Source organism: Saccopteryx bilineata, chromosome 4 (genome assembly GCF_036850765.1).
Source record: "Saccopteryx bilineata isolate mSacBil1 chromosome 4, mSacBil1_pri_phased_curated, whole genome shotgun sequence".
Classification (NCBI taxonomy): Eukaryota; Metazoa; Chordata; class Mammalia; order Chiroptera; family Emballonuridae; genus Saccopteryx; species Saccopteryx bilineata.
Window position 1 is genome coordinate 53,705,932 of NC_089493.1, and position 27,701 is coordinate 53,733,632.

At 39.6% G+C, this 27,701-nt stretch overlaps 1 protein-coding gene across 1 annotated transcript; it reads right to left on the minus strand.

Moving 5' to 3' along the window:
* Positions 1 to 2,074: 2,074 nt before the first annotated feature.
* Positions 2,075 to 27,694, minus strand: RAB11A (RAB11A, member RAS oncogene family). The gene is made up of 5 exons (XM_066273946.1): positions 27,512 to 27,694; positions 15,837 to 16,032; positions 15,371 to 15,564; positions 13,940 to 14,020; positions 2,075 to 2,461 (listed from the first exon to the last, which is right to left on the minus strand). The coding sequence occupies exons 1-5, from the start codon at positions 27,549 to 27,551 to the stop codon at positions 2,322 to 2,324; spliced, it is 651 nt and encodes a 216-aa protein (XP_066130043.1). The 5' UTR covers positions 27,552 to 27,694; the 3' UTR covers positions 2,075 to 2,321.
* Positions 27,695 to 27,701: the final 7 nt, after the last annotated feature.

Below are 27,701 nucleotides of genomic sequence, written 5' to 3' on the forward strand. Positions count from 1 at the left end.
CTTAGAAAGTAATAACTATGAGAGAGAAATCATAGGTAACACTTGAGGACACTTATAAGTTTACCAAGTCAAGATGGCTTACTGAATATTAGGAGGATACAAAGATAAATAAACCATCAAAGCTAAAAAACTGAAAGGCAAGGTTGGCAGCAAATACTTGTACTAAACTGCCTTGAACCCTAAGTTGTCATAATATTTTAAAATTTAATGTATCTTACTTGAGACAGTGTCTCCTGAGATACCATTCAAAATGAAAACACTTGTTGAAATGCATAGCCATTTTCTACTACTTCTGGTTTCTTGGACTGTTCCCGATATCCAACCATGCCCAAGGCAACATTAAGCTATATACTTCATAAAAATTCAGTTACTTTATCATTACCTAGTTTCTCCTCTTAAATAATTTGTAAAAAACTTACTACTAATTTTTAGTAAAATAATTAGTGATGGAGCCTCTTCCTGGGTCTAGCAACACAGTTATGTATGAAAATACAGAGATTAATCACTTCCCTTTTACTTCTGGTAATACTTTTTCCAAGAAAAGCATCACTGAACTACATGTCTAAAATCAAAGCTGAATTCACACAATGGTGCCTCCAATTCAATATTAACTCTGTAATGCAAGGACCTATACGCTCTCATTCATCAGAATCAAATATTCCATGGCTATATTCAAAGCAAAGGGAAAATGTAATCTGACAACATAAAGAATAGTCTCCCTATAACTGTTTATTAGAATGTGAATATATTCCAAATCAATAACTAAAAAAAAAGTCAAGTTACACAGCATGCATAAAATACAAAGTAGCAATTTACAAATAGATAATAGTCTTTATACCAATACACTAAAATAAGAAAACCATATGACTGACCACAGCAATGCCTTCAGTGCACCCTGCACATCATTAGCATCGCCAAGGACAGGAGATTAACTATGAAACACAGTAACCTATGGCGAGCCCACACACATATATATTTTTGGGGACATTCCACCATCCTGAATAGTATCACTTCAGTTGACACAACTTTCAGAACACTGCAGAGTAAGTGCTTAATATTATCTACAAGAAAGTAAAACTAACTATTAGTGTGCACATTTCCGAATGAGAAATTAGTTGCTTCACTGATTTCAATAATGTAGTGGTAGAAACTATTTCAGGACTGTATAATGGCCTAAATGCATTCTATTTAAATTCAAAGTACTATTTCATCTTAAGTACGAAAAGAATACATGCCTTTAAGTAATACCACTTGAGCAGAAATTAACCTTTCACTGTATTCTTTTGACATACTAAAACCAAATATTTAACTGGACTATATTCCATAACAGACTGCAAAACTAAAAAATCAGCATCACTAAAATAATTATCCATGCCTGCTGGTGAATATGGTGACAAAACTAGGTTGCATTTCATTTAATGGAAGATTTTTGAGACAAAATTAATACTTTACAATTCAATATTAAGTGAGTATTAAACCAGTTATTGTCTGAGCAGTAAAATGCTACATACTGCTGGGAAATTAGATAAGTTAAATGACATCATTAAACTTTGGCCGCCTGATCATTACAACAGAGGCACTCAGATGGATTTCCAGCAGTCTCTCCAGTTCCCAGACTGCCAGGCAGTACCATTTAACGTATGGACCCATAACCATACCACAACTGAAGCCACAAAAGTCTCTTGTGTTTAAGATAATCTTGTCCAGAGAAAAAAAGTGCCCTCTCGAATGAACTTTGATGCTTATAAAAATTAAAAACAAAAATTACTGAACTACATAACCCTATATTAAGGCATTTTAGTAAGTGACCTCCAGAATAATGGAAAGTTTTCAAGCTCTCAAAATCCTGCTATGTTTATAGGGCAATTCTTAGATTTGTGGAAATATATACTGCACTAAAAGAAGAGTGTATGAATTATATATAAGCTGCCAGCTTCTCTGTGGCAAAAACAATAGCTTATTTTTAAAGTCTTCTTAGTTTGATTTGATCAAGACCAACAGGTCCAAGCTTCAAGTGATCAAGTTCTATTATGTCCTACAGTGACAGGTTTCCAAGATGAAAAGTAAACAATAATTGAGGAATCCAAACATTCAGTTTATTAAACTAAGGCAGTGAAGCCATAGCATGAAATAAAGCTGCAGTCATTTGAAACAAATGAATGATTTTATAAAGCTAAAATCAAAAGACTTAAAACATGAAAAATTCGTTAAGTATGAGGAAGTAATGAAACACAAAAGTAACCACAGAATTACAAATATATTTAAATCTCAGACCTGGGAAACGGACTATACACAGCCTTCTAGGGGAGAAGAGAAGCGCCTTATATGTTCTGACAGCACTGCACCTTTGGCTTATTTTCAGTGGTTGGTGGAACATGAATAGGAACCACATTGTTGCTTGGAGACATGTCATTTTCACGTCTGTCTGACATTTGCTTCTGGGAAACAATGCGGTAAATCTCTGAGTGAAAAAAAGAAAGAAACAAATAATTTTGAATAGACCCATTAATAATTGACAGAAAAGATAACATAGAGGTAGAAGATACATTTACAGTAAAAACTGCAAATAAACTGAACAAAGAATGCATAAATTTAAAGTTTTGTTTTCAAACAGCCACTGGTCAGAGTCAACCCATTATGTTAACAATTTTCCTTAGGTTAATAAGAGAAACAAAGGTTTTCCATTTCAGAAGGAAAGATCCATCAGTCCATAAATCTTGGTTTACAGAGATTTCATAGTTTATGGGCTTAAATCTAAATTAAACCATGAGAGTATTTTCATTGTACCCTAATCAAAAAACCTACATACACCTACACTGAATCACAGAAAAATTAAAATAAATTTGCATTATTAGGCACATTAAGATACTTTTTCTGGTTCTGTAGAGAAAAGCCCAACTTCATAAACATGCCAAAAGCCCAAAGAACTCTTGGAAATGGAAGGAAAGATCATGTTTATCAGTTCCTCCTGAACTAAAGTTAAAATGTAATTAAATTATTATGCAACACAGGCAATTTAAGATTTTAAATGCCACTTATCAAAACTAATTGTTTCGTGTCTACTTCCACTAAACTCTATAGGGAACAAAATTGTGTATATCTTATTCATTGCTTTATCTCCAGCATATAGCCGACAGTAGGGGTTTGATAAGTAACTAACTACATGGATAAATGTTATTAAAGTCCTCTACAGCAAGTATCTTTAGCACGTTTTATTTGGTCTTATATTGCACTGCCTAAGAGTAGTTCCTTCTGACAAGATTATAAACTCCTTAGGAGCAGAAAATGTATCTTATTTATCTTTGTTCTCCCAGTGCTCCCCCAATCCCAAATATCCTCAAAAGGTAAGGGAATCCTAAAAATGGAACAAACCGACATGATAAGCCTCCTTTTATGATAGGCTATGAAAGATACAATGTATTCCATGAAAGGTATGTATTCCTGCCAAAAATGTTTAAAATTAATTTATCATGAGGAAGCAACTAGATAAAATGAGATAGAGGGACACTACAAAACAACCAGCCAAGACTCTAAAAAAGTTGTCATAAAATACATTTTTTAAATGGGGACAGTCTGACCTGGTGGTGGCACAGTGGATGTACCGTCAGCCTGTAATGTTGAGGTCACTGGTCTGAAGTCCCAGGCTTGCCCAGGCAAGGAACATATAAGAAGCAACTAGGAGTTGATGGTTCCTGCCCTCCCTCACACTTCTCTCTCTATCTCCACTCTCTAAAATCAATAAATAAAATCTTTTAAAAAGAATTAATAGAAATAGGGATAAATGTTCTATATCTGTGCTGTTCAATACAGTAGCCACCTGTTTAAATTAACTAAATAAAATTTAATAATCAGCCCTGGCAGGGTAGCTCAGTTGGTTGGAGCATCATCCCGAGTAAAAACCAAATCTAGGTCCTGGCCAGTGGCTCAGTTGGTAGAGCATCAGCCCAGCGTATGGACATCCCAGGTTTGATTCCTGGTGAGGGCACACAGGAAAAGCAACCATCTGCTTCCTCCCATTCCTTCCCCTCCCATAGCCAGTGGCTCGATTGGTTCCAGCATAGTCCCAGAACCTGCGGATAGCTCTATTGGAGCACAACAGCCTCAGGTGTTAAAAATAGCTCAGTACTCCAAGCATCCACCCAAGATGATGTTGCCAGGTGGATCCTAGTTGGGACACATGCGGGAGTCTGCCTCACTATCTCCCACCTCTCACCAAAAAAATAAAAACAAAAACAAAGAAACCCACAAATCTATAAAGGGCACTATTAGAACACGTGGAAAAAACTGAATATGAACTGCACATTATATCATACAGTATAATAAATATCTTGGCACAGTGTATGGTATTGTGATTCTGCAGAATGCCTTGTTTTTAGGAGAGAAATGTTCAAGTATTCAGTTGTAAAGTGTCACAATGTCTGCCATTTATTTTCCACAGTTTGAGCAAAGGGGGGAAACGTATACATATACAAGTAAAAATAAACCAAATGTGAAAAGTTGACTCTAGATGAAGGGCATACTGTGTTCACTATATTATTTTTGTAATATACTTAAAAAATTTTTAAATATGAACTATAGGGTAAAAGAAAATGGAACTATGTTTTCAAAAGGCTCCAAGAACATGTCAACCAACTGCAATATGAACATCATTTGGATTCTAATTTGAGGTGTGAAAAAAATTAAGAGAGGAAATTTAATATATTTTGGATTATAAATGATAATGAGAAATTACTGTTAATTTTAAGTGGTTTTGTTGTTATGGGGTTTAGTCCTAATCTTTCAGATATACATCATAAAATGTTTACAAATGAAATAATGTCTGGGATTTCTTTCAAAATAATGGTGGAGGAAGTAGGTGGAGAAAAGACTGGCCAGGAACTGATGGTTGACAGCTATGTGGAGTTCATGACACTATCCTACTTTAGTTTTTTGGAAACTTTCCTTAACAAAATGTTAAAGAAAAAGAAATGTGCAAACTAAATTGACACACTTTCTCCAAATTAACAACTAACTTCCCTAAAGCTGAACAGCAAGCTATACCAGTCAACTGAATATGTAAACTAATAAAAACACTGACAGCTAGTGTCCTTTTTTATGATTTGGTGTAGGGATGAGTGGTGCTAAGATTCATGTTTGAGAAGGTTGACAGTGGTTCAAAGTTTAAGAAGCATCAAGAGAAAAAAATAGATTACAAAAAATAAAGGCTATTGACTAGAATTAAAAAAAAAAACAGGACCAACAAAGGCTATGGAATCTTCATTTAGATTATTTTCATTGAAAAGGGATGGGATGGAGGGTGTCAAGGATAAAAAAAAGTCGTTCAATCAGGCCAGTGTCTAAGGAATAAAGGTAATTATCAACTTACTGTAAAACTATACCATTCATTTGTTATTCTTTATGTTTTCTCTCTAATCCCAAACTGGATGGCTGGCTCTTCTTTTTCAAGTGCATATGATTAAATGTGACCCTCTACAAATTTTTAATTGTCTTAAGTTTTATTAAACATTAAGTTAGGAGAACCAAAAAAAATATTATGTAGGTTCTTACATGAAAAGCAAATACTGGGAGAAAAAAGAAGCTTTCTCAGAGAACATAGAAAGCTAAATAATTAAAGAGATCTCATTACAAAGCAAGAAATTTGAGCAGTGTTGTATAACTGCCTACAACTATAACAGTATGCATATTGTTTTGTAGAAACGAATTACTGCTACATTTGCTGTAGTCACCAAAAAGATATCTGCTAATAAAAATAATAACAAGGCAATAAATAAATATATTGGTCAGAAAATTAGGGGAAAATGTTTCTTTCTGTTAGAATGGGCACAAACAGGCTACACAACTAATTTACTTAATGTCTCTTATGTCTAGCAGCTATGTCATTATAAAAAGGAAACTGATAAGAAAATAGGATGCAGGTAGCTTTTCAGCTGGTATCTGCTTAGAAAGGCTTATTTAAATGGGGTGAAGGGAATAGGACTAGTAACTTGCTAAACCAGACACAAATATTTTCCTTTTTCGAGGGCAAGTTCTCCTTTAGGAGCAAATGTATATGATACACCAATTCCTGTGCAGTCCCTTTTCAAGATATCCAAAGAATAGGTGAGGTTAGAAAGAAAAGGAATTCTGCTTCATCATTCTTATGTAAGAATATCTTCTATATCTAAATATGAAGTAAAACATTAATGTAAGATAGTTTTAAAATATAACCACGTAAAGTTAAATAAAAGACATATAACCTATTTCTATTCTAATGGAAGTATGAATCAAGTTGCAAAGTAAATTATAAGAAAGTCAAATGCCACTGTTCAAAATTGAGAAACAGAACTAAAATTCTTCAATGCCTCCAAAAACTAAAAACAGCAGAGGCCTGAGTTATTCCACTAAAGCTTAAGTACAAACTAAGTCAGAAATGTTTAGGTCTTCTTCAAAACCACTGCTCACCATGTAAATTTCTCAAAGGTCAAAAAATGTTCCAGCCCTGGCCGGTTGGCTCAGCGGTAGAGCGTCGGCCTAGCGTGCGGAGGACCCGGGTTCGATTCCCGGCCAGGGCACACAGGAGAAGCGCCCATTTGCTTCTCCACCCCTCCGCCGCACTTTCCTCTCTGTCTCTCTCTTCCCCTCCCGCAGCCAAGGCTCCATTGGAGCAAAGATGGCCCGGGCGCTGGGGATGGCTCTGTGGCCTCTGCCTCAGGCGCTAGAGTGGCTCTGGTCGCAACATGGCGATGCCCAGGATGGGCAGAGCATCGCCCCCTGGTGGGCAGAGCGTCGCCCCATGGTGGGCGTGCCAGGTGGATCCCGGTCGGGCGCATGCGGGAGTCTGTCTGACTGTCTCTCCCTGTTTCCAGCTTCAGAAAAATGAAAAAAAAAAAAAAAAAAAAAAAAAAAAAGTTCCAATTTGATATACTGACAAGTATTTAAAAGTTGCTATAACCTGGCTGGATAGCTCAGTTGGTCAGAACACCATCCCAATATGCAAAGGTTGCAGGTTCAATCCCTGGTCAGGGTATATAAAAGAACAGCTCAATGTTTCTGTCTCTGTCTCCCTTCCTCTCCCTAAAATCAATTAAAAAATTGAAAAAAATAATAAAGTTGCCACGTGCCAAGAACAAGGATACTACTACACCCAATTAAGAGCATCTCACTATTCTAATAAAATTACAGTAGTCTCCCCCACCCCCCTTATCTGCAGGAGATACATTCCAAAACTCTCAGTGCATACCTAAAACCACAGATCATATACCAAATTCTATATATACTATGTTTTTCCCTATACATATAAGCCTTTCCACTCATTGAAGTATTTTATATAGTATTGTAGTTCCTCTGGCATATCTACTAGCATCACTACTCTTTGTGCTTTCAGGCCATTTCTGAGCAAAATAAGGGTTACTTGAAGCACTGCTATATAGTCACCTGATAACCAAAAGGGCTACAAAGTGATAACTGGCAGGCTAGTGTACACAACAGGAAACGCAGGACAAAGGTAGCACAGAGGAGAAGGGTACAAGAGTAGACATCCTGGGCAGCACAGAGTAGAAGGGTACAAGATTTCATCGCACTACTCAAAACGGCATACAATTTAAAACTTATGAATTGTTTACTTTTTGGAATTGAATATTTTTGGAATATAGTTGACTATGGGTAACTAAAACTGAGAGGGAAGTAAAACTGCAGGTAAGGGGAGACTACTGTAGTGCCTGAAAACTCTCACTACACTTTTAAATCAATATGTTAACTAAATTAAAATTCTTTCAACCACAAAAGGATTTGATCTTCATACTAAAAAGAGGGCTCAGACTTATTAATTACATGTAAAAACCTGGCAGATATCACCTTAATAACGAAGTGATCAAAGTTAACATCACCATGTACTGACCAGATAGCTCAGTTTGGACAGAGCATCCTCCCAATATACCAAGGTTACAGGTTTGATCCCCAGTCAGGGCACATGCAAGAATCAACCAATGAATGCATAAATAAGTAGAATAACAAATCAACGTTTCTCTCTCTCTAAAATCAATCAATAAATAAAAAACTTTAAGAAGCCTGACCAGGTGGTGGCGCAGTGGATAGAGCGTCGGACTGGGATGTGGAAGGACCCAGGTTCGAGACCTCGAGGTCGCCAGCTTGAGCGCGGGCTCATCTGGCTTGGGCAAAGAGCTCACCAGCTTAGACCCAAGGTCGCTGGCTCCAGCAGGGGGTTACTCGGTCTGCTAAAGGCCCGCGGTCAAGGCATATGTGAGAAAGCAATCAATGAACAACTAAGAAGTCGCAACGCGCAACGAGAAACTGATGATTGATGCTTCTCATCTCTCTCCATTCCTGTCTGTCTGTCCCTGTCTATCTCTGCCTCTGTAATAAAAAAAACAAAAAAACAAAAAAACAAAAAAAAAAAACAAAAAACAAACAAACAAAAAAAAACTTTAAGAACAATTTATATCTGGAAACTACATCGTTTTTTTATTTTTCTTAATTTTTTTTATTGATTTGAGTGAAAAAGAGACAGGAAGGAAGTGAGAGTAAGAGGCATCAACTCGTAGTTGCTTAACTTTAGTTGTGCATTGATTACTTGACACTGGGGGTAGGAGGCTCAAGCTAAGGCAGTGAACCCTTGCTCAAGCCAGTTACCTTGGGATCATGTCAATGATCCCATACTCAAGCCCAGGGGCTGAGCCCACACTTAAGCTGAGGAGCCCATGCTCAAGCTGGCAACCTTGAGGTTTCAAACCGGGGACTTCGGTGTTCCAGTTCGATGGTAAGGCAATAAATAAAAATATTTTAAAAAGTTAACGTCACCAGTAGTAAGTAAAACAAACCAATATCATGAGCCTCCTAACATGATGCACTGAGCACACTTTTGTTCCTGCTTAAAATACATAACATGAATTTAATCATAAGGAAACAGCAGGCAAAAACCCAAACAGAAGTATATTACATAATAACTGACCTGTATATACTTTAAAAATTTTTAGTAAACAAAAGACCAACAAACTGTTCCAGATTAGTAGAAACTAAAGAAATACAAGAGCTGAATACAATGTGTGGCCCGATTACAACTTTATTTTTCCAGTAATTGGAACCAACAAAATCTGAATAAGTCTGCAGTTACAGATTGATCTTTAGAGTTCCTATCTAACTCTGATTTTGAGAACTGTACTATGGTTTTGAATATCCTTGTTTTTAGGAAATACACAATAAAAGTACATAGATATAAGGAGCAGTATGTATCACTTGAAATGGTACAAAAATTTAATATGTATATAGCAAGAAGAAAAAAGAATAAAGCAGAGATGGTAAAATATCAACATTTGGGGAATTGGGTAAAGAGTATGTGTGAATTCTTTGTACTATTATTGTAACATTTCTTTAAGACTAAAATTGTCAAAATTCAAAGTTAAAAGAAAAATAAAATAGACTGTGGAAAGTATATATTAAAAACATTCCTTAGTGAATCTGAGGATGAAAGAAAACAAAACTGCACTGACAAGCATAGACTGGGCAATCTACTAAGCTCACTTATATACTAGCTAATTACCTCTAAAAAAAATACCACCAGCAAAATTATGTCATGGAGTTACAGTCAAATTCATGTATGTCAAAAATGCCTATTTAGGTCTATTCTAAAACAAGCAACATAATTAACTTTGGAGTAATGATGTAGATAAATTTTTCAATACATAATTTTGCATCTTAAAAATGAAAAAGTAGGCCGTGACCGGTTGGCTCAGTGGTAGAGCGCAGGCCCGGTGTGTGGAAGTCCCAGGTTCAATTCCCAGTCAGGGCACACAGGAGAAGCACTTATCTGCCTGTCCACCCCTCCCCTTCTTGCTTCTCTCTCTCTCTTTCTCTCTCTCTACTCCTCCCTTTCTCTCTCTCCTACTCTCCTCCCGCAGCCATGGCTTGATTGGAGTGAGCTGGCCCCAGGCACTGAGGATGGTTCCACAGCTTCCAGCTCAGGCACTAAAAAATTAGCTCCAGTTGCACGGAGCAATGGCCCCAGATGAGTAGAGTATCGCCCTCTAGTGGGCTTGCCAGGTGGCTCTCGGTTGGGGCGCAAGCTAGAGTCTGTCTCTGCCTCCCCTCCTCTCGCTAAAAAAAACAAATTAAAAAGTGCCCTGGCTAGATAGCTAGGTTGATTAGAGCATCATCCCAAACGACAGATGCTGGTTTGATCCCTGGTCAGGGCACATATAGGAACAGGTCAACCGATGTTCTTGTATCTCTCTCCCTTCCTGTATCTCTAAGCAATAACATGAACACTAAGCAAAATCAAAATACAATGCAAATGTTCCCTTAATGTGGCTAACATTTAAGGTGAATTAAGCCTAATGAGATTTTTTCTCTTTTTTGTTTTTTCAATGCATTAATACTCCCATTGGTTAAAAAAAAAGAAAACAAAAAAGACTAAGTTTAGAACAAACATCCTAACACTTGCAAAACAGCACAGATGTCTACTGCCATATGCAGTGATCTCTGATCACATAGATCAACACTGGAAGTTATGCAGGAAGCTGAGGAAATAGTGAATACAGAGAGGAAAAGTGATAATAGGTGAGCTAAAGTCTCGTTTGTTTTCAAGTAATATTAGTTAAGCAACAATAAAAGTTTAGTCTAGAATAAACTGTAGGACAAAACCAGATGTCCCTCATATTTAGAGACAAAACAGCTCAATTTCAAGTAGATAGCACTGTTTATTGATTAGTTCATGTTTGAGTACATCATAGATTCAATGTTACAAATGATATATACAATAGTTCACAGTAGATGAAAGCCTTGGTCTCAACCTTTGCTTAATATCAGAATATAGGCTAGAAAATCAGATCAGAATAATGGGATAGATTTATAGCAGAGGAAGTTTGATGGGACATAAAAAATAACCCGACAACAAGGACTGACTAAAAAGTTTTTCAAATGACATTTTTAGAGTCCTTAAGAGACTCATTCCTTCAAGATGATGTTGACTCATCTTAAGACACTATGAATCTGCCGGACTAGCCAGTGGCGCAGTGAATAGAGCGACAGACTGGGATGCTGAGGACCCAGGTTCGAAACCCCAAGGTCATCAGCTTGAGCACGGGCTCATCTGGTTTAAGCAAGGCTCACCAGCCTGAGCCCAAAGTCGCTGGCTTGAGCAAGGGGTCACTTGATCTGCTGTAGCCCCCCCCCCCCCCCCCCCCCGTTAAGGCACATATGATAAAGCAATCAATGAACAACTAAGGTGTCGCAACAAAGAATTGTTGCTTCTCATCTCTCTCCTTTCCTGTCTGTCTGGCCCTCTCTGTGTCTTTGTCACCAAAAAATAAAAAAAAGACACTAGGAATCTGAGGACCAGAGAAATTCAGTGACCTTAGTTACAGAGGGAGTAGAAGCAAAGTGATAAAAAGTAAAAGCCTACTACTCCTGAATCTAAATTTAGTACTCTACACACTGACCCAAAAGAATCCACACAAGTGGTTATAAAGGGGGAAAAAGTAGGATTTGCACACATATTGCAGATTTAGTCAAATCTTGCTGGCTTGAAACCATCCGCAAAGGAACTGGACACAGATAAGATTCTAAATGAAAGTTACAATGTTCCAAAGACTATCCAACCCCAGTATCAGTTCTTTTAGTTACTATTTTCAATACATGAAAGAATTAACAAAACAGGTATGCAAATCACCAATATTTAGTTTCTTTTTTAATTATGATTTTCATGCCTTAACTTCTGTTTAGCTAATTTCTCAAATGTTTACTATGTACCAGGGATAGATTTGGTAAATATTTTACATGCACAAACTCATGTACTCATTAAGTACATGAGTAAAGTCTAGAGAAGATGTCTGTGACAATTCTTTTCTGTGGGTGGTAAAGACAAAAAACTCTTGAAGTCACAACCTAACAGTTGAGTCAAATCATATCACAGGTATTTATTGTAAATACAGATCCTCTCCAAAAGGAAAAATAACAGAACTCCACGAAACATTTAAATTTTATAGACCAAACAAACAAAAACAAACTAACCCCTCCCCCCCAAAAAAAAACTAAGGCCTACAAAGGTTAAATAACTACCTAAGATTATAGAGCTAATAAGGGGAGGAGGCAGGACTAAAACCCAAGTCAGGTCTCCAAGTCCATGCTCTTAAATCCAGGCTTGTTTCCTACATTTTTATAGTAAAATAAAACATTTAAAAGTTAAAAAATCTGTTTACCTCTATTACAAGTGCTGCATACAAAAAAAAAAAAGGTAAAATCTTATTACATTTAATTGGAAACTCATTTATTTAATCTTTCCTCTACAGACTTTTCAGGACAAGACTATATACTATGTACTAAAAACTAGTGAGTTCTTAAAATTAACATAGAATTTTAAAGTACTTCAGCCAATTTATCAAAATATTTGAGGATTAAGATTAAATTAGTCAATCTAATCAAGTCTGAGTATATATGAGTCAACACAAATAAAATGCCTTCCTATCCCTGAGGTTGCTCTGATCGGCATGCACATCCACATTCCAAAACAGCATGAACTTTGTTCCTTTCCCACTACTTAAACTTCTGTGTTTGCAATAACTAGCTGATTTTCTCCACAAGAGACACCCTGTTCTTCTACAATATATTACAGGACAATTTTACTTTTTGTTATTTCATTTAAATATTGAATTTAAATTTCATTTAAATTTTTTTTTCTTTCTTTTTTTTTACAGAGACAGAAAGAGAGTCTATCTCAGAGAGAGGATAGATAGGGACAGACAGGAACAGAGAGAGATGAGAAGCATCAATCATTAGGTTTTCGTTGCGACACCTTAGTTGTTCATTGATTGCTTTCTCATATGTGCCTTGACCGTGGGGCTACAGCAGACCGAGTAACCCCTTGCTCAAGCCAGTGACCTTGGGTCCAAGCTGGTGAGCCTTGCTCAAACCAGATGAGCCCGTGCTCAAGCAGGCGACCTCCGGGGTCTCGAATCTGGGTCCTCCGCATCCCAGTCTGACGCTCTAGCCACTGCGCCACCGCCTGGTCAGGCTCATTTAAATTTTTAAGAAGATATTTTCCCTAGCTGCTTCAGAACCAAGAATGCCCTTACTTTACTGAATTTCAATAAGGCAATTTATATCTTTCCATAGCTGGAATTCCAATACTTATCTTTTTTATTTATTGATTTTTAGAGAGAGGGGAGAGAGAGAGAAGGGGGAGGAGCTGGAAGCATCAACTCCCATATGTGCCTTGACCAGGCAAGCCCAAGGTTTCAAACCGGCAACCTCACTGTTCCAGGTCGACGTTTTATCCCACTGCGCCACCACAGGTCAGGCCCCAATACTTATCTTAAAAAGTACATTTAAGAATTACTTTGTACACAATAAATTAAAAGTAATTAAAAAAACTTTTTTGAAAAGCTAAGAAAGAGGGAAAAGAAAAAGAATTGCTTTGTGCTTATGAACATGAATTACAGAAATCATGGACTGAGGTAATAATAGAAATGAATAAATAATTTTACTTTTAGATTTAATTTACTTCAATTTTAATTTATTTAGAAATTAAATTTAATGGGGTGGCATTAATCAATAACAATACAGAGGTTTCAGGTAAACATCTCTATAGCATTTGAATTGCTGACTGGGTTGTGTGCCCATCACTCAAAGTCAAATCATTTTCCATCACCATATATTTGTCCCCCTTCACTCCCCTCCCCCTGGTAATAGCTTCATTTTTATCTTTGTCTATGAGTCTCAGTGAATAAATAATTTTCAAAATATTTTTCCCACTCTAAACCAAGTAAATTAGGATAGTTAAAGCCCAGTAAGCAAAGGTTGTAACTAATTTTACAGCTCTTGCTATAGTAGCTCTCAAATGATAACCATCCTCAGTGTGGAAAAGTTTGGTTTCCCAATTCATTTGTTTACATTACCTTCCTATAACTTTTATTTCCCACTGGTATAAACTGAAAATGCCAAGTCTTACCTGTCAGAATAGTCTGAAAAGCAGCTTCTACATTTGTAGAGTCTAAAGCAGATGTCTCAATGAATGACAAACCATTCTTTTCTGTGGGGAGACACAAAAACTTTAGTTTTGCCCAACTTTAATACAAGAAACTTAATACACTCAAGTCTCTTAAGTAAAAAAAAAAAAAAGAACTTTCTTAACCTAAAACCTCTCCAACTTCTTGAACAATAAGGTTACCATTCTACTTACACTTTAATAAATTAAAAATAACCATTAGAAATTTATTGGAGACCCTGGTCGGTTGGCTCAACGGTACAGCATCGGCCTGGTGTGTGAAGTCTCAGGTTTGATTCCCCGCCAAGGCACACAGGAGAAGCGCCCATCTGCTTCTCCATCCCTCCCCGTCCTTCCTCTCTATCTCTCTCTTCCTCTCCCGCAGCCAAGGCTCCATTAGAGCCAAGTTGGCTCAGGTGCTGAGGACAGCTCCATGGCCTCCGCCTTAGGTGCTAGAATGGCTCCGATTGCAGCAGAGCAACTGCCCAGATGGGCAGAGCATCGCCCCCTAGTGGGCATACCGGGTAGATCCCGGTCAGGTGCATGCAGGAGTCTGTCTGTCTGTCTGCCTCCCAGTTCTCACTTCGGAAAAATTCAAAAAAAGAAGAAATTTATTGGATTTATTAAAATGAATATTTGCTACATCTAAATACTACCACCAGAATGAATAACACTACTCAAAATGTAGTAAATTTATCAAATACCCAGCTATTTCCATCCCTTACTGTCCTTCAACCTCACAGCTATGGTCTGAACATGTATGGGTATATATGATTCATTTATAATCCTATATTATTTGAAAACAAAACTTCTTGCCTGGAAAACTAAAAAACTGTTAAAGAAAATGGCATAATCACTAGTGGAGGGTCAAAACCTTTACTAGCCAACAATATACAATGCTGCCTGCTGGTAGGATGCCCCTCCAGAACAGTAGTAAGAGATAGGTAGACCCTCTATAAAGCTAGAAGCTGTAACTCCTAAGCAGCTAAATGCCTATTGGTCCTTGACACTCCCTGGGCCACTACTTCTCAGACCCACAGACAGCACCTTGGTAAAACAGAGACGTAATGTAAAAAGGAACAGGAGCACAAAATGAATAGATTTCATCTATTCTTTACAGGGAGAGAAAAGAATACAGTACTTATATTCAATTTTTGGCAGCAAAAACTCAAAACACTAGTGTTTTAATGGCTCAAAGTTAAGCAAAAGAACCCTACAGTCATCATATACTTTCAAAACAACAATCCTTGCTGAGCATTCATTCACATTTACCTTTTTTAATTAGAAACTACTGTAACTAATTATTACCCTCATTGGGAAGGTTATCAAAACTGCATGATATGAACAGTAAGAAATACAGAATCATTGTAATAACATTAAATTCGTATCACCAACCTGCAAAAGCTCTTGCTTCATCTGTAGGAACTGCCCTGAGATGGCGCAAATCACTCTTATTGCCCACAAGCATGATAACAATGTTACTATCGGCATGATCTCTCAGTTCTTTCAGCCACCGCTCTACATTTTCATATGTGAGGTGTTTAGCAATGTCATAAACCAATAAGGCACCTACAGCTCCACGATAGTATCTGAAAACAGAAACATGTATGTAACTATCAGAAAACCACCACAAATTGAAAAGGAAACACCAGAAAGAACTAAATACCTGTACACGTATATGTATTATATATTTTTAGAAACACACTTAAAAATAAATTTCAAAATCCTAATGCTAGACTTCTTAAAAGGGGGAAATAAACCAGTACCTTTTCCAATACCAAAAATCAACTAATTTACTTGATGAAAACCAATTCACTTGAAGGCAGCCTATCTCACAGAACTTAAAAGCTATGAGACTTACGCTGATGTTATTGCTCGATATCGCTCTTGCCCTGCTGTGTCCCATATCTGTGCCTTTATTGTTTTCCCATCAACTTGGATGCTTCTGGTGGCAAACTCTACTCCAATGGTGCTCTTGCTTTCAAGATTAAACTCATTTCGAGTAAATCGAGACAGCAAATTACTCTTTCCAACACCAGAATCTCCGATAAGGACAACTGAAAAGACAAAGATCTTTATGTCAGATGAATGAGAAAAACACACTATCTCAGAACAGCAATTTTCAACTGGTGTACCTTAAGAATTTTTAAAACAGGCAGTACCTGACTATTTAGTCAGGGGCACTGGCCTCTTTTCCCTTAAACTGTCAAATAAAAAAATGACAAAAGCCAACACAACAGCTGTCCAGTGTGAACAAATCAAAATTATACCTATTTTTTTATTTTTTGGCAGATTAGCAAAAAATATTTTTGGTGTGCCTGACCAGGTGGTGGCACAGTGGACAGAGTGTGGGACTGGGACGCAGAGGACCCAGGGACGCAGAGGACTCAGGTTCGAAACCCCGAGTTTGCCAGCTTGAACGTGGCTCAGCTGGTTTGAGCAAGGCTCACCAGCTTAAGTCCAAGGTCGCTGGTTTAAACAAGGAGTTACTCGGTCTACTGTAGCCCCCCCAGTCAAGGCACATATGAGAAAGCAATCAATGAGAAACTAAGGTGCCGCAATGAAGAACTGATGCTTCTCATCTCTCTCCCTTACAACCTGTCTGTCTCTATCTGTCCCTCTCTCTATCTCTGGTGTGCTCCAGAATTTTAGTAATTAGTTTGTGTGCCATGAGGTGAAAAATGTTGAAAATCGCTGCCTTAGAAGAACTTGAAATATAAATGAACAGTTTGTAATATAAACTTGTATCAGACATAAAAGCAATAAAGGAGACATTAGTGGTTGTAGAGAAAGAAAAAAAGGAATACTATGTTCCACTTAGTTTTATCAGACTGGATGTGACCTCAGGACTCACATCTACGCAAAATGAAACACATTTAACATATGCAGAATAGTTTTATAAACTTTGTCACCCAGATTACAGAAACTACAATGACCCTTTAATAGTTTCATTTATCATATGGGCAGGAAGCCAGAGATTCCCTCCAAAAACAAACACTTTTATTAAGTTTAACAGGGGCCCTAGGAAGCTGACTACTAATTCTGAGCCAACAACTAACATACACTTTTAACTTATCACTTCATGAATTGTTTTAAACAGCTTTTTTTAAGTGGGGAAGGCGGTTGAGAAGTATCAACTCATAGGGATTGAGGAGGGAGTGCTCCAGCAGATCAGTGACATCTTGTTCAAACCAGCAACCTTTCGGCTCAAGCCAGCGACTTCAGGGTCTCAAATCAGGGTCTTCAGTGTCCCAGGTCTATGCTGTATCCACTGCGCCACCGCCCGGTCAGGCTAAAACAGGTTTTGATTAAATGAATTGATTTCCTATAATTACTATTAGGAGGCCATTTATTTACTAAATAAATACAAGGAGATTCTTTTTCACCAAAGCAATATTACACTTAAGAATTTCAAAAACACTGGAGAAATAGACAGTTAATTAATTTAAAACGTGTATATAAACTTATTTTTATTCTATTTTTTTTTTCCATTTTTCTGAAGCTGGAAACAGGGAGAGACAGTCTGACAGACTCCCGCATGCGCCTGACCGGGATCCACCCGGCACGCCCACCATGGGGCGACGCTCTGCCCACCAGGGGGCGATGCTCTGCCCATCCTGGGCGTCGCCATGTTGCGACCAGAGCCACTCTAGCACCTGAGGCAGAGGCCACAGAGCCATCCCCAGCGCCTGGGCCATCTTTGCTCCAATGGAGCCTTGGCTGTGGGAGGGGAAGAGAGAGACAGAGAGGAAAGCGCGGCAGAGGGGTGGAGAAGCAAATGGGCGCTTCTCCTGTATGCCCTGGCCGGGAATCGAACCCGGGTCCTCCGCACGCTAGGCCGACGCTCTACCGCTGAGCCAACCAGCCAGGGCTATTCTATTTTTTTAAGAGAGAGAGAAACAGAAAGATAGTTAAGAGACACACAGACAGGAAGGGAGAGAGATGAGATGTATCAACTCATAGCTGTGGCAACTTAGTTGTTCACTGATTGCTTTCTCATATGTGCCTTGACTGGGGGGCTCCAGCAGAGTGAGTGACCCCTTGCTCAAGCCAGTGGCCTTGGGCTCAAGCCAGCAACTACGGTGTCATGTCCATGTTAAAGTATGTCTATATAAATTTAAGGAACAAAATGAGTTCACCAATTTATAGAATCTGAGCTTAATTTTCCTTGTAAAAATTTTTATAGGCATTTCAGAAAATATTATACTTATTCCTACTGTGAACTACTAATGCTTCTTCTTACTAGCTAATTGATATAGACACCACGACTAGAAAATCGAACATGCAATGGTCCTGGCCAGTTATCACAGTTAAGAGTGTCATCCCAAAATGACAAGGTTGTGGATTCGATCCCCAGTTAGGGCACACACAGGAAACAACCAAGTAATGCATGACTGCGTGGAATAACAAATGAATGCTTCTCTTCCCCCTCCCCTCTTTCTCCTCCCCCCCCCCCTCTCTTTTTTTAATTAAGCCCTTTGGAACATCTTCCTGGAGCACGGAGATGGCTGGTTTGATTCCCTGGTTAGGGCACATATAGGAGCGGTTCAATACTCCTGTCTCTCTTTCCCTACCCCACTCTCTCTCTCAAAAAAAAAAAAATTGGGATTTGATGAGGAAGATGGAATGAGAATGGAGATGAGAACTGAGAGTTCACTGCATTCTAGTCAGAGGGCAGACAGAATCCATTCTGTATTCACTCTTTGCCACAAGAGCATATAGAAGCTGGCCTTTGGACAGTCTTGGAGGGAGTATATTACCAAATGCATCTATTTCTGGTTTTCCCTATCAGCTGATTCACCAAGAAATCAGCCAGGCAGCAGTGATTCCATGCAGCATAAGGAGTAGTTATTTCTATCTATACAGTCAATTAGAGATGGCGATGGTAGTATGGCAAACACAGATATTAATAAATAATTTAGTTTGGATACCAGGGAAGAATATATTAAGGTTATAAAAGCAACATACAAAGCCTGACCAGGCAGTGGCACAGTGGATAGAGTGTCAGATTGGGATGCGGAAGACCCAGGTTCGAGACCTCGAGGTCGCCAGCTTGAGCGCGGGCTCATCTGGTTTGAGCAAAAGCTCACCAGCTTGGACCCAAGGTTGCTGGCTCGAGCAAGGGGTTACTCGGTCTGCTGAAGGCCCATGGTCAAGGCACATATGAGAAAGCAATCAATGAACAACTAAGGGGCCGCAACGAAAAACTGATGATTGATGCTTCTCATCTCTCTCCGTTCCTGTCTGTCTGTCTCTTATCTATCCCTCTCTCTGACTCTCTGTCTCTGTAAAAAAAAAATTTTTTTTAAATAAATAAAATTTTTAAAAAAGTAACACAAAAACAGTACACTTCCAATTTTATAGGAAGGTTGATTGATACGTCAGTTTCCAATGTCCACCATTATGAAAGTAAGGTCAAATCCCAGTTTCAGTAATAAAGCCTACCTTTTTAACAGGATACTCACTATTGCCTGTTAGTGCAAGAGGCTGAATGTCCTGCCAAGGAAACACCCCTTGGATCATTTCTGGTCCCACACTAGCACTGAGGTATAAAAGCCTCACTTGAAGTGGGAATAGAAAAGAAAATAAACCAAAAAGTTGGCTGTTTCCATTTCATAGGCATTCAGATATCAATCAGCTCTTCAGGAGCCAAAGTGCATAACTTCTAGAATGCCAATGCCTTTAGAAAATAAAAAAACACCTTTTCCCTTCCAAAATACTCAAGCCCTGTCAAGATTTTGGTTTCTTCCCTTTTGACCTCTACTTTAACTAATAATTATGTTCATTGTCTCCCCAACCTCAAATCTTTATGCCATCATAAAGTAACCGATTTTTAACATTTTTCACCTCATGGCACACAAACTAATTACTAAAATTCTGGAGCACACCAGAGATAGAGAGTGGGACAGATAGAGACAGACAGGTTGGAAGGGAGAGAGATAAGAAGCATCAGTTCTTCATTGCAGCACCTTAGTTTCTCATTGATTGCTTTCTCATATGTGCCTTGACTGGGGGGGCTACAGTAGACCGAGTAACTCAATGTAACCAATTTTTTTTTTTTTTTTGTATTTTTCTGAAGCTGGAAACGGGGAGAGACAGTCAGACAGACTCCCACATGCGCCCGACCGGGATCCACCCGGCACACCCACCAGGGGCTACGCTCTACCCACCAGGGGGCGATGCTCTGCCCCTCAGGGGGCAGAGGCCAAGGAGCCATCCCCAGCGCCCGGGCCATCTTTGCTCCAATGGAGCCTTGGCTGCAGGAGGGGAAGAGAGAGACAGAGAGGAAGGGGGGGGTGGGGTGGAGAAGCAAATGGGCGCTTCTCCTATGTGCCCTGGCCGGGAATCGAACCCGGGTCCCCCGCATGCCAGGCCGACGCTCTACCACTGAGCCAACCAGCCAGGGCTATTTTTAACATTAATAAAAAACAGCACCTTTAGTTGAAAATAATTCAAGACTCATGAATGCTTTTTATAGTATAAAATAGTTATTTCACCTAGACATAGAAAAGATTGCCAGAAATAAGACTAGCCACTTGTCAAAAGATTATATCTTAAATTACAACAGAAGATAATGTTTTTTTAAGAATAGTGCTGTCAAACCTGATGGTGATGGTGCAGTGGATAGAGCATCTACCTGGAATGCTGAGACCCCAGGTTTGAAATGAGTACAGGCTCATTGGGCTTGAGCACGAGATTATCAACATGATCCAAAGGTAGCTGGCTTGAGCCCAAAGGTTGTTGGCTTGGGCCCAAGGTCACTGGCTGGGCTTGAGACCCTCATCAAGGCACATATGAGAAGCAATCAATGAACAACTACAGCGACACAACCACAAGTTGATGCTTCTCATCTCCCTTTCTATCTCTCTCTCTCTTAAAAAAAATAGTGCTGACAAGGTGATGCTAAGAAATTACACAATAAGGAAAGTTGCTTTTATTCAGTTACCAAATGAGAAAACAAACCAAGCAGTTAACATGTAGGCTCACTAAAAAAATTAACAAGAATAGATTAAATCACCTAAGCAACAGAAGAGAATTCACTGACTATGATTTAGAGAACAAACCAAAACGCCAACATTTCATGAACTCGAACTTAATTTCTAATCAGTTTCTCTCATTAAGATAATGTTTAATTGCATTTTTAAAATGTGACAAACTAGCCTGGCCTGTGGTGGCGCAGCGGATAGAGCAATGATCTGGAATGCTGAGGTTGCCGGTTCGAAGCCCTGGGCTTGCCTGGTCAAGGCACATACAACAAGCAAGAAGTAAGCAATGATCAACTAAAGTGAAGCAACTATGACTTAATACTTCTCACTCCCCCACCTCCTCTCTCTGTAAAATAAAGAACTCTTTTAAAAAAAAAAAAAGGTGACAAACTATTTGATCACATCCTGTAGTTCAAGAAAGGAATTTTCAGTGACTTTTCTGTTTTCCATAACTAGTATCTTATTTTTTTGTGACAGAGAGAGAGAGGGACAGACAGACAGGAAGGGAGAAAGATGAGAAGTATCAATTATTCATTGATTGCTTTCTCATATGTGCCTTGACAGGAGGGGGGGGACGACGACCATGATCTCACACTCAAGCCAGCAACCTCGGGGTTTTGAACCTGGGTCCTCTGTGTTCCAGTCCGACACTCTAGACCAGTGGTAGTCAACCTGGTCCCTACCGCCCACTAGTGGACATTCCAGCTTTCATGGTGGGCGGTAGCAGAGCAACCAAAGTATAAATAAAAAGATAGATTTAACTATAGTAAGTTGTTTTATAGATTTATTCTGCCAAACTTAACGAAAATCCGACATAAAATACTTGGTAAATAATTATTATTATATGCTTTAACTTGCTGTAACTCTGCTTTATAAATTTTATAAAGTAAAGTTACCTCCCTACTTTATAAATCACCATTACTGTGGAACCGGTGGGTGGTTAGAAAATTTTACTACTAACAGAGATATCAAAGTGGGCGGTAGGTATAAAAAGACTGACTACCCCTGCTCTAGACACTCTATCCACTGCGCCACCGCCTCATCAGGCTCATAACTAGTATCTTAGGTTAAAAGTGCTTTAAGCATTTTATAACTATAGTTATCCAGATAAAATATATAAACATAAATAATAGCATCTAAATATGGAACAGCTATAGTATTTCTAAAATAACCTGATAATATTTATTACCACTTTGTTAACCTTATCTGCTGAATTTTAACTACCATCTCTCACCCCTTTGACTAAATTTGGTTTAACAGATATCAAATATTAGACTGCTAAATGCCATAAAAATATACATATTAATTGTTATTTAATTAAAAATTTCTCCTACATTCAACTACATTTAGGTTTTTTTATTTTTTAATTTTTGTTTATTTATTCATTTTAGAGAGGAGAGAGAGTTAGAATGAGAGAGAGAGAGAGAGAGAGAGAGAGGAAGGGGGGAGGAACAGGAAGCATCAACTCCCATATATGCCTTGACCAGGCAAGCCCAGGGTTTTGAACAGGTGACCTCAGTTTTCCAGGTCAACACTTTATCCACTACGCCATCACAGGTCAGGCTACATTTAGTTTTATACACACTCCCTGGCAAACTAATATACTGAACTAAAATTTAATTCAACAAATCAATTGTAGCATATCAGAACTTTATCACCTAAAGGAATATTTGATAATTCTCATACTGGTTTGTATACATAAACTTGGAGATCTTTGTACTCTTTCTATAAGATGGGGCAAAAGTAGGTTTACAGTTGTATGTAAAACAGTTTATTCTTGTATTATGTATTAATTATTATATTATTTTCCATACGAAAAACAGTAAACCTACTTTTGCCACACACTATATGACCATACCTCATCAAATATCTTTAAAATAAAATGCATTCACTGTTCACAGTGGCCAAGACATGGAAACAACCAAAAAGCCCTTCAATAGAAGACTGGATAAAGAAGATGTGGCACATATACACTATGGAATACTACTCAGCCATAAGAAATGATGACATCGGATCATTTACAGCAAAATGGTGGGATCTTGATAACATTATAAGGAGTGAAATAAGTAAATCAGAAAAAAACAAGAACTACATGATTCCATACATTGGTGGAACATAAAAATGAGACTAAGAGACATGGACAAGAGTGTGGTGGTTACCAAGGGTGGGGGGGGAGGGAGGACATGGGAGGGAGGGAGGGAGAGAGTTAGGGGGAGGGGGAGGGGCACAGAGAACTAGATAGAGGGTGGCGGAGGACAATCTGACTTTGGGCGAGGGGTTTGCAAAATAATTTGATGACAAAATAACCTAGACATGTTTTCTTTGAATATATGTACCCTGATTTATTAATGTCATCCCATTACCATTAATAAAAATTTATTTAAAAAAAATAAAAAATAAAAAATAAAATAAAATAAAATGCATTCAAAATAAGGCTGAAGTCTAGACATGTTTTCCCAGACTCAGCAGAATCTGAGTTGCTTAACCAACAGCTGTGGAAGAAAAACTACCAAGATGCAAGACAACAAAGTTCTTATGATCATTTCCATGGACAATCAGCTGATGGTAATTACTACTGACCTTCAATGAGATTAAAAATAAAATGGTGTAGCCTAACCAGACAGTGGCACAGTGGATAAAGCATCAGCCTGGAACACTGAGGACCCAGGTTTGAAACCCTGAGGTAATCAGCTTAAGCATGGGATCACAAACACGAACCCATGCTCATTGTAATGAGCCTGAAGGTTGCCTGCCTGAGTAAGGGGTCACTGGCTCAGCTGGAACCCCCCCAGTAAAGGCACATATGAGAAAGCATTCAATAAACAATTAAGATGCCACAACAAAAAATTAATGCTTCTCATCTCTCTCCCTTCCTCTCTGTTTTTGTCTGTCTATCTCTCGCTAAAAATTAATTAATTGATTGAAAAGAAAAAGAAAAAAGGCCCTGGCCGGTTGGCTCAGCAGTAGAGCGTCGGCCTAGCGTGCGGAGGACCCGGGTTCGATTCCCGGCCAGGGCACACAGGAGAAGCACCCATTTGCTTCTCCACCCCTCCGCCGTGCTTTCCTCTCTGTCTCTCTCTTCCCCTCCCGCAGCCGAGGCTCCATTGGAGCAAAGATGGCCCAGGTGCTGGGGATGGCTCTGTGGCCTTTGCCTCAGGCGCTAGAGTGGCTCTGGTCGCAACATGGCGATGCCCAGGATGGGCAGAGCATCGCCCCCTGGTGGGCGTGCCGGGTGGATCCCGGTGGGGCGCATGCGGGAGTCTGTCTGTCTCTCCCTGTTTCCAGCTTCAGAAAAATGAAAAAAAAAAAAAAAAAGAAAGAAAAAGACAATGGTGTAGACTAAGTATCCAAGCACTTTCGGGGGGGGGGGGGGATGACTGATTGGATTAGTGTCCGCCACAGTATTCATAAATATGAACTATGATAGGTGATTACATCACTTATGTATCCCACAGGGCCTTAATCACATTGTGGGTAAATATTCTAATTAAAGTGTTTAAAATAAAAACGTCAAGGCTGACCTTTGATAGCACAGTGGATAAAGGGCTAATCTGGAATGCTGAAGTTGCTGGTTCAAAACCCTGGGCTTGTTCAGTCAAGACATATAGGAGAAGAAATTACTATGAGAAGATGCTTCCTGATCCTTCCCTCACCTTTTTCTCTTGCTCTATCCTCTCTCTAAAAATCAATAAATAAAAAGTAGAAATAAAAAAGTCAAAGTTTCAAAAATAAAATTAACCCCCCACTTAAAGTCTCAATGTTGAGTTTAACTAAAGATTAATGTTCAAGAACAAATACATACTTTAGAATAACTGTCCTGTTCTCCCCACAGTGTATTCCCATTTGGACCATTCCAGCCTATAACAATCAAAATATCTTTTCATTTAAAACTGGTTAGAGTTACACATTAACTTCCAATTCCCTCAGCTATTAAGTTTGCTAGGTAAGCCTTCTTCCAAGTAGAGAGCTGCAGCTCATCTAATCTCTAGAATAAAATCATTTTAAAATTAAGTTATTGTTGCTTCACTTTAAATTATAATAATTACACAAATAAGGATTTGGCTAAATAATCAGCACTATAAGGAAAAAAAGTGACTCATATCCTGTAAGAGCTTTAAAAAAGTGGAAATCTGTCTCAGCAGAATTTTTAAACATCCTACCTTAAACAGCAAAATGTATGACAAATGAAACCATAACTCATGGAAACAAAGAGCACTTTAGAAGTTCCTAGTTTTAAGTTTCCTTACTAATACTTAAATGTTCTAATAAAGATTATAAAAAATGAAAAGATCACAGTAACTTCTTTCACATTATTACCATTTGAGTCCTCATAGGAACGAAAATTTTACAACCAGTCCCATTTAATTCTCACAACAGTCCTAAGAAGTACATATTATTTTCTTCTTATAAATGAAGGATCTGAGGCTCAAAATGTTAACTTTCTCAAAGTCACAAAGAAAATAAGGCCTGAGCCAGGATTTGAATTCCAGGCCTGTGTGATTCCACAGCCTTGTGCTCTCAGTTCTTGTTACTAAGTAGTCTAATCCAAAATTACGTTAAAATTCCTTAAGTCAATCCAGGATAATATTCTTGGTGAAGAAAAGTGGCTTCTGTATAACCAACATTTAAGTTACAAACTAAACAGGAGAAATACTCTGATAGTCTATCTTGTTCTAAATTAGTTACTTCAAAGGTACCCTAGCTGCCTACTGCCACTGCACCTTATTTTTTTCCCAAAACTCCCTTTAATAGCGAAACCCCAGTTTCCAGGGTCTCACTCAAGTAATTTCACCTGACCTCAGATGACTTCAAACAGTATGTAAAATACATTAAGTATCTTCTTCTTATAAATGACTTTCCACTACGGAGGGTGGGGTGACTATTGAAGGTACTCATCCCATATAATACAGCACTCTGGCCCTGCGGAGTAAGTGGTGATAAGGTTATATCATCAGTTAGTATGCCGAGATTTGAAAAGTACTGGTAAAGCAAAGAAATATTACCTGCTTCATTTGATCAATTATTCTTAGTACCCAATGGCAAAGTCTGCCAAAGAAAACTGTCACTATGCTTAACACTCTTTAAACTCCACCCTCCACTGTAAAGCTTTAATAGTAATGGCTTCTTCCTCCCTGGTAATGATCTTTGTTCAACACAACACCGATGGCTGCCCTCCTAATTCAGGAGCAAAGAGCGAGCATCAGAGTGAGAGCCCATTCACTGGACAAAAAAAGCATTTACTGTACTCTTTTCTCATTGAAAACTGTACCCTTTATCTCTGCTGATTAAAACAACTATTTGGAGTCTTTCCGGACTAACCAATGAGCAATTCTTTCTATCCACTCCCTACCCTCCAATATATTTCGTCCAAGGGCACTACATGTTTCCTTGTATTATAGTAAATATTAAATTTAATCAAAGAGCACATTACTTCTCCCCCCCTCCCTTCCCACATTTTGGGAAAGGTATGTAGCCAACTAGGGCTCTTCCCTTCCTGTTCTAAAAACACCGAAAGGCTGGATCCTCCCAGTGCAGCAGGAGGAAGCAACCAGTCCATAGTGATAAAGCAAGGCCAGTATTTGTGCAGCGCACAACCTTTCCTGCTCAGGAACTGGGCCTTCAGGTCTGGCAAGGATAACAGCCACCACCCATCCGCAACCCCTTCTCGCGAGCAGAGTCAAGAGTGAGCCCGGGCTGGATGCCACTGGGTTGGGAGGGTAGGCGATAAGAGGCTCAGTGGGAAATCACATCAGTCTGCCGGGTCACTGCGACAAGTGCAAGCGTGGGTGACGGACAATCCCTCTTGCCCCACCCCCCATCCTCAGGGTCGCACAGAAGAAATGGGAGAACTCTATTAAACTACTTGGGGAGGGAAAGTAGAAAAAAAGCTACCAATCCCGGGAGCGGCGCGAGGTTACTGACGGCGAGAACTGCGGAGCGGGTGGGGGCCGGGGGCCCGCTCCGATTTTAAGGAGGGCCCGGCCCCGGGATGGAAGAAGCTGGCTAGCAGAACTGTCTGTCCGAGGGGAGGAAGGGCTGTGAGGAGCCGCGGAGGAGCGGCTCTCCCTAAGGGAAAGGGAGGCAGATAAGGAGGAGACTTGCAGTGGCAGTCTGTGCCGAGGCAAGGTGAGGAGCGAAGGGCGCGTCAGAGGTGCAGGAAGGGGAATGAGCCCGGCCGGGCAGAAGCTGAGGGGCAGGGGGCGCCAGATCCGAACGGTGGATGGTGGGAGGGGCGCCCTCTCCGAAGGGGCCCGAAAACCCGGGATGGGAAGATGATTCGGGAGAAGGCAGCCAGCCTGCCGTCAGGACGCTCGGCTAGGGGCTCTGAGGCTACCGAAGGCCTAAGAGAAGGTCGCTAAGAGACCGGTGTGTGAGGAGGACCCGCCACCCTATCTGAGAGGAGGGAGAGGGGCCGAGCTGCAAACCACACAGACAGGGAAAGGCTGAGGAAGGCCAATTGCAGTGCAGGAGTGGCCCCACGCGAGCCCCCCAGGAGTGTCCCAGGCCCCCGAACGGGCTCGGTGGAGAGTGGGAGAGCCCACGGCCTCACCTTTGAAGAGGTAGTCATACTCGTCGTCGCGGGTGCCCATTGCGCGGCCGAGGAGTGAAGGGGCGGGAGCAGCAGTGGTTTCGGTGGGACCAGGGGGCGTCGCTGCAGGGGTAACCCGAGCACCGAGCTTCGGCTGCCGGACCCGGTGAAGAACCCCTCCCTGCCGCTATGCCACTTCCGGCGGGCCCCA

What these genes read in the sequence shown, in the direction of transcription:
- RAB11A (XM_066273946.1), bottom strand. Translation starts at nt 27,551, where the DNA reads ATGGGCACCCGCGACGACGAGTATGACTACCTCTTCAAAG. An exon ending in GTATGACTACCTCTTCAAAG is followed by an intron (nt 16,033 to 27,511) that starts GTGAGGCCGTGG and finishes TTGTCTTTTCAG; the next exon opens with TTGTCCTTATCGGAGATTCT. An exon ending in TTTTCAGACTATTCTGACAG is followed by an intron (nt 2,462 to 13,939) that starts GTAAGACTTGGC and finishes TTTTTCACTCAG; the next exon opens with AGATTTACCGCATTGTTTCC.